The 13,576-nt window shown below is 39.7% G+C and overlaps 1 protein-coding gene across 1 annotated transcript in view; it reads right to left on the bottom strand.

The window, feature by feature from the left end:
• The window catches only part of MARCHF10 (membrane associated ring-CH-type finger 10), a 41,720-nt gene that overhangs the window by 13,324 nt on the left and 14,820 nt on the right, over positions 1-13,576 (bottom strand). The window contains exons 4-6 of the mRNA XM_044299546.1: positions 7,289-7,448; positions 5,151-5,300; positions 91-1,105 (exon numbers count right to left, since the gene is read on the bottom strand). Coding sequence (XP_044155481.1) covers positions 91-1,105; positions 5,151-5,300; positions 7,289-7,448 — 1,325 coding nt within the window. The remainder of the gene's footprint in view (positions 1-90; positions 1,106-5,150; positions 5,301-7,288; positions 7,449-13,576) is intronic.

The following is a 13,576-nucleotide window of genomic DNA, read 5'->3' as shown; positions in this document are numbered from 1 at the left end:
AATGTCATCACAGACATGGGCATGTGAAAGAGGCCTAGCACAAAATAATGTTACCATCACAAGTGTTTTGGCCACTGTATATTTACTTGCCTCTCCTTTAGCTTCTTCAGCTTCTCTGGGTCCGTTTTTGGCTTTTCAAAGTCTTTATTTTGTGATATGGGTACAATATTTTCTAGATTTCTTCTTTCAGATTGTCTTTGCATTGAGAGAGTGTGAAAGACCAAATCCAAGTTTTCACGTAAAAGTATAATGTTGGGAGCTATAGAAGTCATACTAAGTCTCGGAGGGGCAGGAATACTGGAATTAGCAGAGTACTCCATGCTAAGTTGTCTATCTATCTCTCTGCCCCCAAAATCTCTAAACACGTTTTGGGGTAGTTCAGGGTTTTCACGGTTGTGCATATTAGCATTTGGACTAGCTTCATGAATCTGGGACAGTGTTATTGATGTATTACTCCTTGGGACCTCTACTGTATCCCTCAGATTTAGAGGAGCAGATGGGGACTGGTCTGATACGGCTGTCACTGTTGTACTGATACCTTGCAACTGTCTTGATGCTTGCAGTGGTCCTAGGTTGGGTCCTCCAAAATAAGAATTATTTGCTGTGCTCACATCCAAGCCATGTGATGTAGAATGTAAAATCTCTGTGCTGACTTCATCTTCTTGTCTGAGAGTACTTGAATGTTCTTCATTGTCACTGTTGTTCTCTTCAGTTGAGTCTGTATCCTCTTCAGCTGAGTCTGTACAGTCAGAGCCTACAGTGTACAGGGACGTATTAGGTGTTTGTGCTCTTATAGGTATTGGCAATGGTAATGTAATATCAGAAATACAAGACAGTTCATCTTCATGAAAAGTGTCATCGTCTTCATTTGTGCTTCTTTGTGTTTGGCCATTAAATTCATCTTCAGTTTCCTGTAAATGAGACCAGCTAAAACTTGATGGTCTTGTATTTGTCTGAGGTTCTTCTGTTAATTCATGTGAATTTAATAGTAGAGAACTTGGTGGACCATGGTGATCCACATGGTGATCATTCTGTGTGGAATTTAAGTCATTAAAGGCTACATCTGTGAACTCTCTTTTCTTTAGTATTTGTTTCTGGTTTTTAACTAAAAATAAAACAAACAGTAATTTTTTTGACCCAATAAGAACAAATGTATTCTTCACAGTAAGGCTTCATTCAGACTGTGTATTCTACGTGTGTTTGGCTATGCATTTTATGGCTGTAACAGCATAATTTGTTAAATAAGTTCAGTGAGTGTCCAAGTGTTACATCTAGACTTCATATACAGTACATAAGTATGTTACCTATCTGAAAAAAGACTAAGAGGTTTACCTAATTAAACAGAAATACGCCTACATTAGGTGTATTTCTGATGCATATATTGGTGCAAAGGTCCTTTGCACAGCAATCTGCGACTTTTCCCCGCTCAAGCCAGGTCTAAAAAACTGGGCGTGGTGTGGGTGGGGAAAAGGATGGGTTTGCAGGCCCATCTCATTTACCATTTTCTACGCCTGTCTTATGCATAGAAAAAGTTCTAAATGTAGGACAGCCAGGAAGCTGTCTTACATTTAGAAACGGCAGTGGATCTGCAAAAGTTATGTAGAGGCTGGCGTCTCTACATACCTTCAGCGGATCCACCGCCAGAGCAGGGCTTTATTAAGACCGGCGTCTAAAACGCTGGTCTTAATAAATGTGCCCCTAAATGCATTTTACACAGGCTGATGATCAGCTGAACAAATTTTTGTATGAATTTGCATTCCCGATCATTGGCCAGTGTAAACATGCCTTGCAATCAAACGACAAATGAGAAAATGTTCAGTGATTACATCTTTTATGTAGACATAAAAATGATTGCTTGTTGGCAGGACTTGTATAAACAGGGGATTTTTTGCCATCAAACAATGTAATTCTATGAGAGTAGGGGGTTGAACAAATGATCGAAAGAATGATCATTCGTTCAAACACCTGCCAATAATTTGCAAGTGAAAATGAGAGTACAAGAGCGCTGATTGACTTTCTATATTGTCATTCACCACCAGACGTGAAAGGACTTTTAGCCATTAGATAGCAAGATGTAATAAGTGATTTTCAACTATTTAAGCATGCAAAACATCAGAATCAGAAACTAAAAGTGAAAAATTCCATGATTACAAAATGACAGTTTGAGAAAAATGTCTGTACTTCCTGCTGCAATTTTTTGGTAAAATGGCCACTGTGACAAAACAGAGGTAGCATGCTGGTTTAACTACTTCTACTTTACTGATATATGTGCACTTTTATTGATTTGGGTGGAAATTCCTTGAAGGAAAAATTTTTTATGTGAACTGTTGTTAGATATTACCACAGCTAATGATATCTTAAGTACTTGACTATGTACACCTTTGGGGGTCATTTTTTATTATCGCATTGTACTGATTTAGAGCTAAAAATCATCAATTGCTTTATTAAAAATTTTGAGCTCCCTTCTCTGTACAGCCTTGTGATTCTCTATTGCCAAGCTCTTTATTTTTAATGTTTCCCCGTCAGTCAGCTGAGCTGATGGCTCCTTATCTCTGAACTTATAAACACTCATTATAGCTCAGTTCTATCTTACTGATAGGAATGTGGCTTAAATAAGTGTTTATTAACTTTTAGTAATTAAAAAATCTGGTTTATTAGATGACCTGCACAAAGTGAAAGCAAAAGTATGATTCACACAGCTAGAAAAACAGTTAACCCTTTATGACAGAATGGCTGAATAAAAAATAAATAAATGATTTGTAGCCCAAAATGAGCAAAATGCAATCATTAAAAAATTGTCCCCGAAGGTGTACTTAGCCTTTAATAGCTGAAAACATATATACTCAGAGGTCTTGTATCAGAGCTTTAACTCAATATACCCAATATGGAAAAAAATATTGGGGCACCTACACATTACACCTACGGGGCCTTTTATTGCATTCAATTATGAAACCGTAGGATTTAATTTAGCTGACAGCTATTGAATGTGTATGGCAAGCCTCTAGTTCAATTCTTCAAAAACACACCACAGCATTATCTCTTACCCACCAAACCTTACAGTTGCATGTCCATCAGACTGCCAGATAGAGAAGCATGATTTGTCAATTCAAAGAACACATGGACGGATTGGCCATAGACCTTACTGGGAAATTTCCCGGTGGGCCAATACCCAGAGGGCCGCCAGGGCCCTCCTCACAGCTGGCCAGTAGAGGTTTTTGGGGATGCATTTTGTGCTGCTGGCAGTATTTTGTGATGGACTGTGGTATTTGGCTCTGTTGGGGTGGTATAATGTGCCACAATATGGTATTGCTACCACTGCCTTCCATGAAGCAAGTTTTAGTATTTTTTCCAGGGCCACTTTAAGTTCCCAGTCCGCCCCTGACAGAACACGTTGCCACTGCTCCAGAGTCGCTCCTGGCGCACATTTTTTTAATCTTAATGCCAGAGGAGGTTTGTAACTCTACACTTATTAAGTCAGCAGAGCATTGTTGACTTTTACGCACACCTCATCAATAGTGTTGATCACGAATATTCGAATTACGAATTTTTATCGTGAATATAGGTACTTCGAAAATTTGCGAATATTTAGAATATAGTGATATAGTCGTAATTTCGAATATTCAATTTTTTTTAATTGCTTATTTTTGTAATACAAATTTTTAAGCGAATTTTTTTATTGCCGAATAAAAACATGATTCCTCCCTGCTTCTTGCTTGTGGGTCAATGACTTTAAATGGGAAAAATGATGAATATTCTAAAAAACAAATATATAGCACTATATCGAATATATTAGTTTTTTTTAATATTCGTAATATTCTAAAACAAGAATATATAGCAATATAGCGAATATTCGAAAAAAACGAATATAGAGCAATTTAACTAATATAGTGCTATAATATTCTTTGTCTAATAGTTGTAATTTTTTTCTCATCTGAAGTTCAGATTGGAAAAAAAATTCAACTATTGAAAAAAAAGATTATAGCACTATATTAGCTAAATTGCTCTATATTCGTTATTTTTTCGAATGTTCGCTATATTGTTATATATTCTTGTTTTAGAATATTACGAATATTCGAAAAACAAATATATTAGTTTTTTCGAATATTCTTAATATTCTAAAACAAGAATATATAGCAATATAGCGAATATTCGAAACAAACAAATATAGAGCAATTTAGCTAATATATTGCTATAATCTTCTTTGTCTAATAATTGTAATTTTTTTCTCATCTGAAGTTCAGATTGGAAAAAAAATGTAACTATTGAAAAAAAAAGATTATAGCACTATATTAGCTAAATTCCTGTACATTCGTGTGTTTTTTTGAATATTCGCTGAATTGCTATATATTCTAGTTTTAGAATATTACGAATATTCGAAAAAACAAATATATTCGATTTAGTGCTATGACTCTTTGGCCCACAAACAAGAAGCAGGTAGGAATCATGTTTTTGCTCGGCAATTGAAAAATTTGCGATAAAATTTTGCATTACAAAAATTTGCATATTACGCGATAATTACCTTGACGATTATTCGAGTAAAAAAATATAATGAATATTCAAATTCGCGAATATTCTACAAAATATTCGCGAAATATCGCAAATTCGAATATGACCCCTTCCGCTCATCACTACTCATCAATTTAGGAACATGGTCTGCAACTTCGTGGCTAAGTTGCTGTGGTTCCTAAACACTTCCACTTTGCAATACCACTTGCAGTTGATGATGGAATATATAGGAGGGAAGAAATTTAATGAAACTGACTTGTTGCAGTGACATCCTGATACAGTACCACCTTTAAATTCAGTGAGCTCTTTAGAATGAGCCATTCTTTTAAAAAAATGTTTGTAAAGATAGTCTGCATGACTAGGGGATGGATTTTATACACTAGTGGCAATGGAACTAAATGAAACACTTGGAATTGATTATTAAGAGGTATGTCCCAATACGTTTGTCTGTTTTTTGTTTTAAAAACAATACAGGAAAAAAATCTAATTTAAAACAATCACAAACTAACCAAACACAGAAACAACAACGAAAGTAAAAGATCTTTAAAAACTGTAGGATCAGAGCATTTCTTGGCTGCATGTTGAAAGGAAAGCAGACTGATGAGATGTAGACAAGTAGACACGTTAACCAGTAAGAAACTCACCTGGTTTCTTAGGCATTTTAGCTTTTGACTGCAAATTAAGTGCATTTTTACTCACTGCCATTTCTCCAGCCATACGTGTAACACCAGGCTTGGCAGAAATCTGGTGGACATGTAATCTTTTCTTTTCCACTGTGATCCGAGGCTGTGACACTAGCAATTTGAAAATTGTACAGAAACTTCAATGCTAATGATGCTGCTATGTCACTATATAGTTACATCCCTAGGCCAATCACATTATACCTCCCGTAAATTAGAACAGTGACACATGTTCTTTCACTTACATTACTAAAGTGTCACTTGCCAGAGGCTAATTTAAAGGCATTCTGTAGTGAAAACACATGAAATTCATTTTAATGACCATTTATCACCATGGAATCTTAATTTAATATATAACATTCCTCACTTCCTAACAGTTCTTAACCTTGTCAACATACTGGTGCTTCATGGAAGTGGTCAAGCCTAACGCATCCAGTCATGCAATTAGCACTATAGAACTTTTTCGCGTCTTGATTTTACCAGCCTTGCTATACCCATCATCCTGCTATGTTATAGAAGCAGCGCAACAAAAATGACCAAAGTAACAGATGCAGCATATGACTAAAACCAACACGGCTGGACAGACCATGGTTCATCGGTCTTCTGTTATAAGAAAGATAGAGCATAGATATAGATAGAGCCGCCTGCTAACAATTCTTTGATCCTTCGGTGATCAAAGCCTATGAAGATTGTCAGGGATAGAAACCTGCATTGAAATCACTCTATTATACCGTTCCATACGCCAGTCTTGTTCTAAAGTCCGTGGGACTGAAATGTGCCAAATTTATTAAATTTCCTAATAAATCTGGCACATCTTCTGGCGGTCTATGTGCCAGAATATCAAATCCACACCAACTATGAGCTACAATTTACTTGAGCTTCTGAAGTAAATTAAAGCAAATCTGCCAGGCAGCGGCTGGCTCTGTTTCTCCCACTAAGCCCCGATACTTCCATTAACTTTTGAAAAGTAATGAGAAGTTTAACAAGTATCAAATGACAGCACAATATGGCATGCACTATAACTATATGTCATAAAAGTCGTAATTTTTTTTAAAAATCTGCCCCACTGTCCGAGCATTAAATACAAAGTGCATTGATTTCAATGGGCACTGTGCAATTCTTCACTTCCCCATGGTCTATAGCTTCTATGGAGTCCTATATGTCGCCATAGTTACAGACAACATCCAAACCCTGTGGTCTGATCCTGAAGTCATACCCTCTTTCATCTATCCTTTAGGTCTTGCCAACCTACCTAAGCATCATATGTATATATGTAAGTCCTCGTAAAGGGGTTGTCTTTTGTCACAGTCCCGACCAGCATCCACATCCTTTAAAATCTTTTTTTTTTTTACCTTTATTCATCCTATGTTCCATTCTGGCCTGTAGTCACATGATCATGTCCATGCAGCTCTTTCTTATTTCCTGTTATGTTATGTCCAGGGGTGGGGCAGTGATAGGGGAGTGTTTATGTAAATAGCTGTGTGGGAGGAGCTATAAACTAGCTGGGTGTTGTTAGGGGCGGTGCTGGAGCTGTGGCAGAGAAAGGAGAAGTGCATCATGGGTTCGATTGGATGCAGAAACAGGAAGTGCCACATACAGGATGGAAGTGAAAATGTATGGTACATGAGCATATCTGTTGAAAACCACTGAAATCCTGGAAAATCCCTCTAAAGCTAGGGCTAAATGGTGATGTGTGCAACATCAAGTCTTAGAAAAGTTGTGCAACCAAAAACATATGCGTGACTTGTCTGCAACTTGCCGCTGTGCGACATTTTGGGTTGTGCTTTGGCTTTAAGAGAAAAAAAATCCAAATTGCAGGCAAGCAGTGACGGACACAACTTGCATTATGGTCTGTGACAACAAAATCATGTTTAACTTGTCACCTGCTAACAAAAATCCAACAGTATTGAATTTTTAATTATAAAACATGTCGTAATGTAGTCCCAGGCTAATACAGTAGTATTTGAGGACTATTGAGAAATAATTTTTTCCAGTCCGCCGGGATCTGTCCCGCTTTTTGGTTTATAAACAAATGAAAGATAATATGAACCTGACATATACTAGTGAAAACATAGTTACTATTGATCCACATATCTATTTACCTGTCATCATTGTGTGTGGTTCATGCGCTGTTTGAGGGTTGTAGATGGCCCTCTTACTTATTATGTACTTGTCCTTCTTTATAGCAGGAAGCTTGGACACTGTGCTTTTATACTGTCGTTCTCTGTTTTGTTTCTCCTCAAGTCCTGACACTGCTGATATCTTTTCAGAATAACAAGAAAAAAAATTATGAATAATAGTTGAGTAATAACTGATATTAATGTCTCTTCACGGCTGGCCTGGCCGACAGTAGAACATAATGGCTGTAGCACAGCAGACTCGAAGGTAACCATGTATAGTTAGGTATTTAAAGAACACTTGTTCACACTGCATCATTGGTGTGACACTTTCTATTAGAGATGTAAGAATCGCTCAAACTTCAATTCAGGTTCGATTGAAAATAGTTTCTACTCAAATTGAAAGTGCTCCAATTGGCTTGAAGATTTGTGTATGACACTCTGAGGTCCCTTAGGACTTTTTTTTCGCTCTTGTTTCTGACTTTTTCTTTTTTTTGTGTTACAAATTTTTATATCTTACCCTCTCCCCATCTCCAAAATTTGCCCAAACTGAAATCAGCAAAAAATTAGGTTCAGATTCACCTTCAATTTTTACAGAATTCAGGTCAAATTATCAATTTCTAATTCCTATACATTGAATAGATCAGTGTTTCCCAACCAGTGTGCCTCCAGCTGTTGCAAAACTACAACTCCCAGCATGCCCGGAAAGCATTTGGCTGTGCGGGCATGCTGGGAGTTGTAGTTTTGTAACAGCTGGAGGCACACTGGTTGGAATACACTGGAATAGATCATCTGTGTCAGTAAATTAGTTTTTGCCAGCCCTCTTTTTTTAAAGGAATTTTCAGAAAAAATGTTTTTAACAAGTTTCTACAGTATGGCCCCTGAAACAGAAGATTCATACTTACCTGCTCCATGCCACTCCGGTGGTCCATGCTGCCTCTACTCTCTTCATCTTCCAGTCCCAAAACTTTTCACATCACATGCACGGGTCCAGCCAATGACTGGCTTGAGCAGTGATGTAGCCACAAGCAGCAAATCACCACTGAAGCCAGTCATTGGCTCTGCAGGGGCCAGAAGTTGTATAGAGACGAGGCAGCACAGAGGACCAGAGTGGCATGGAGCAGATATGTATGAATCTACTGTTTCAGGGGCCATGCTACAAGAAATTGTTAAAAAAGTATTTTTATCAGAAAACCCCTGAGTTATCCCAAGATTATTGTAAAAAAATTAAATCTGAAACTGTATCGTACAAGACAATCTCTTTCTAACAAAGCTAGAACCATCCCTGAACTTCACATGGATCCAGAGGTCTCTCCATTAATTGCTCCAAGTGTTCTGCTAGAATTATTTCAAGTGGCAGTTCAGAGGACATGTCCTTTCTGAGAGGGCACATTCCTTTTTGCTGCAGCTCTCCCTGTAAATGTCATAAGATCTAACAGCAGATCGGCAGGTTGAAGTAGTAGGATGGAGCTGATCATGTGCGTCCACCTGACCCAGGTGGACAGAAAAAAAAGGAAAATAAACAGCAGGTGATGCTATACAGATACATTTTACAGAAAAACTCAGTGGCTACACAAAATTTTTCATTACATCCAGTATTCCGATCCAGGTGTTGGTTTGAAAAAAAGTAGAATACTTTTTATGGGACAACCCCTTTAAAAGAAAATTGTCCATGTGACAGTCTTGCATTCTGATGGACTAAGCAATAGATTCTTAATTTCCTTAGGGTCTGGGGAACAGGACAGCTTTGGAGATGGAGTAATCATTAAAAACTATCTGTCATCAGAATATGTTGCCCTAATAGCTGCTAAGAAGGAACATAGTAGACTCTCCCAACCCCTTCATCAATGATTGACGGCCACTATGCATATAAGCAGATGGATAAGCGGTGATCAATCATCATTAGGTGGGAGGGCACTGGGTTCATAAATACATGGAGGTTGTAAAAAATTTAAATTTGTAGTTTCGGTTAACTTTTGTGTCATATCTGTGCCAACTATAGAGTCCACCATCGTGAATTTAAACAGGCGATCTGATGCTTCATAAAATATCTTATTGATTTCTTAATAATTTGTTAATCTGACAAACTCATCTGTGACAGGTTTCTATAAAACTCACATCTATTTTAGTCTCATGCAGTTATCACAAAGAATTTACTCCAACTGTGTCACTAAAGTTCATTTTATTTAAATTTATACTGAACTGAGTTTACCTTAATGAAAAATAATATGTAACTTTTATTTTTCTCTTGTTAAAATAAGTGAGACAGTATTAATAAGAATCTTCTGTACGCACTACTGTACATATTTCTTTTGTTAATGGAGGGGGGCTCATTTGCAATTGGCCCTGTTATCTTGTAGTTGGTTTGCCATGGGGGTAGCTTAGCAGGGTACAGTTTACTTGGAGTGCTTTCTGGTCTCTGCTCAAATCCGCCAAGTTTTACTGACCCTCACCATCTGGTCTAAAGCGGATAAAGACTGACAGGCTGTAGTTGGAGCACTCGCCCTGAAAAGAGCGACCCCCAGCCGCTGTAACCTCGGGCCTGATCTAGTAATCCCTCTCCTCTCTACTACTTACTAACACCCTCCAACGCGTTTTGCCATGATTAAATGGCTCATCAGGGAACGATTTGTGCTGTGCAGAACGTCTGTGCAGTGGCCACGCTTCTGTGTTTGAAAACAAAAACAGGCATCTCTTTAGAGCCTAATAAAGAGTTCTATTTTCTACCACGCAATAAATTTTTGACTGCTAGCAATCACAAGTGAGGTTGTGCGAATCTCCTTTAAACAGGGAGGGAACAGATGCAAATGAGCTCTTAACAAGCTCTGCCTCTAATGCCCCCAGATGTAAGGCAGCTATCCTATAAGTCAATGTTCAGCTCTTAAAATAAGCCTTGAGTCATGACTTATAGGCCATACATGCTCCTCTGGAATTCTGGGAGGGAAGGGATGCAAATGAGCTCTTATCAAGCTCTGCCTCTAATGCCACCAATGCTAATGTTCTGCCTCTAATGTCTTGAGACATGACTTGGATATTAAATAAGCCAGCACCTCATCTGCAGGGGTGATTGCCCCTCATCAGTGCAGAGCAGAGAGTACTGGCTTCCCTCCCAGAATTCCAGAGGAGCATGTATGGCCTATAAGTCTCCTCACACTGATTAAGGTGCCCTCTCCCTATGGAGAGTTAATTCCCCCCTTACCTGGACACAGGCCTCTCACACAGTTAAGCCAGTACTCTCTGCTCTGCACTGATGAGGGGCAATCACCCCGAAACAGCAGTCTGCAGATGAGGTGCTGGCTTATTTTATATCCAAGTCATGTCTCAAGGCTTTTTTTAAGAGCTGAACATTGACTTATAGGATAGCCGCTTTACATCTGGTGGCATTAGAGGCAGAGCTTGTTAAGAGCTCATTTGCATTTTGGAGGCGGACCCCAAAATGCTGCTAGCAGCGTTTTTGTGTCCCCATGGCCTTGCGGAGCCAAACGGATCCTTCCTATGGAGAGTTAGTTCCCCCCTCTCCTTTAAACATGTATGATTGATGCAGCGCACATGCTCAGCCATCCCTCCATGCAATTCCTTCCCCCTACTGTCGTCCGTATGAGGAAGGACAAGGTTTCCCATTATCTATTGATGCTTCCCAGCAATGGAACCCCCAATGATCTAACACAGGCATGCTCAACCTGCGGCCCTCCAGCTGTTGCAAAACTACAACTCCCAGCATGCCCGAACAGCATACAGCATATCAGTCTACAGAAGGGCATTGTGGGAGTTGTAGTTTTACAACAGCTGGAGGGCCGCAGGTTGAGCATGCCTGATCTAACATTTATTGCCTATCGCATAAAAACTGCATATGTAGCTTAGTCCTAAATATTGTGAAACCTCTCCAAATGACCACCTCCTTGATCAGTTCCACCATATATTATATACATACTGGCCATCGTCAATGCAATTTTTGTTCAAGCAAATGAGAGAATGTATGCAGGTTTTTCTTCCTTTGTAATTTATCTATTTGGATGTGACATGTAGTGATTCAACTGAGGTGAATCAGCACATTTGGAAAATGATAAAATCCTCTGGAACAAAGAAAATTAAAATAAAAACCTCTTGTTGACTTCTCTGGAATAAATGTGCCCTTCACTACTTTCTTTAATAAAAGTTCCTCCTTTTCATTTCCATTAGCAGTAGATTATTTGTCCTCCCTCTTTTGTGCTACTGTCTCCATCTATAAGTCAATAGTTTATCTGTAATTATTATATTTGGCACAGTGGTTGTTATCCTCATGCATTTGCATTCACATATAAAAAGCAAAATCAAGAATATACTAAATTACACAGTGGGGAAGACTGAAGTACCTTAAGTGCCCCCAGGAGATGACTGATAGCTCATTTTCTGGTTATACAGGAAACATCATTAAATATGACTAACATAATAAATGCAAAATAACCTAAAATAGATATAAACTAGAGTTGAGCGAACACCTGGATGTTCGGGTTCGAGAAGTTCAGCCGAACTTCCCGGAAATGTTCGGGTTCGGGATCCGAACCCGATCCGAACTTCGTCCCGAACCCGAACCCCATTGAAGTCAATGGGGACCCGAACTTTTCGGTACTAAAAAGGCTGTAAAACAGCCCAGGAAAGGGCTAGAGGGCTGCAAAAGACAGCAACATGTAGGTAAATCCCCTGCAAACAAATGTGGATAGGGAAATGAATTAAAATAAAAATTAAATAAATAAAAATTAACCAAAATCAATTGGAGAGAGGTCCCATAGCAGAGAATCTGGCTTCACGTCACCCACCACTGGAACAGTCCATTCTCAGATAATTAGGCCCCGGCACCCAGGCAGAGGAGAGAGGTCCCGTAACAGAGAATCTGTCTTCATGTCAGCAGAGAATCAGTCTGCATGTCATAGCAGAGAATCAGGCTTCACGTCAGCCACCACTGCAACAGTCCATTGTCAAAAATTTAGGCCCAGCACCCAGGCAGAGGAGAGAGGTCCCGTAACAGACAATCTGGCTTCATGTCAGCAGAGAATCAGTCTTCATGTCATAGCAGAGAATCAGGCTTCACGTCACCCACCACTGTAACAGTCCATTTTCATAAATTTAGGCCAAGCACCCAGGCAGAGGAGAGAGGTCCCGTAACAGACAATCTGGCTTCATGTCAGCAGAGAATCAGTCTTCATGTCATAGCAGAGAATCAGGCTTCACGTCACCCACCACTGTAACAGTCCATTTTCATAAATTTAGGCCAAGCACCCAGGCAGAGGAGAGAGGTCCCGTAACAGACAATCTGGCTTCATGTCAGCAGAGAATCAGTCTTCATATCATAGCAGAGAATCAGGCTTCACGTCACCCACCACTGTAAGAGTCCATTTTCATAAATTTAGGCCCAGCACCCAGGCAGAGGAGAGAGGTCCCGTAACAGAGAATCTGGCTTCATGTCAGCAGAGAATCAGTCTTCATGTCATAGCAGAGAATCAGGCTTCACGTCAGCCACTACTGCAACAGTCCATTGTCATAAATTTAGGCCCAGCACCCAGGCAGAGGAGAGAGGTCCCGTAACAGACAATCTGGCTTCATGTCAGCAGAGAATCAGTCTTCATATCATAGCAGAGAATCAGGCTTTACGTCAGCCACCAATGCAACAGTCCATTGTCAGATATTTAGGCCCAGCACCCAGGCAGAGGAGAGAGGTCCCGTAACAGACAATCTGGCTTCATGTCAGCAGAGAATCAGTCTGCATGTCATAGCAGAGAATCAGGCTTCACGTCAGCCACCAATGCAACAGTCCATTGTCATAAATTTAGGCCAAACACCCAGGCAGAGGAGAGAGGTCCCGTAACAGACAATCTGGCTTCATGTCAGCAGAGAATCAGTCTTCATATCATAGCAGAGAATCAGGCTTCACGTCAGCCACCAATGCAACAGTCCATTGTCAGATATTTAGGCCCAGCACCCAGGCAGAGGAGAGAGGTCCCGTAACAGACAATCAGGCTTCACGTCAGCCACCAGTGCAACAGTCCATTGGCATATATTTAGGCCCAGCACCCAGGCAGAGGAGAGAGGTCCCTTAACAGAGAATCTGGCTTCATGTCAGCAGAGAATCAGTCTGCATGTCATAGCAGAGAATCAGGCTTCACGTCACCCACCACTGTAAGAGTCCATTTTCATAAATTTAGGCCCAGCACCCAGGCAGAGGAGAGAGGTCCCGTAACAGACAATCTGGCTTCATGTCAGCAGAGAATCAGTCTGCATGTCATAGCAGAGAATCAG

Source organism: Bufo gargarizans, chromosome 6 (assembly GCF_014858855.1).
Source record: "Bufo gargarizans isolate SCDJY-AF-19 chromosome 6, ASM1485885v1, whole genome shotgun sequence".
Taxonomy (NCBI): domain Eukaryota; kingdom Metazoa; phylum Chordata; class Amphibia; order Anura; family Bufonidae; genus Bufo; species Bufo gargarizans.
Note: the sequence above shows the minus strand (reverse complement) of the source record. Positions and strands in the feature narration are given on the sequence as shown.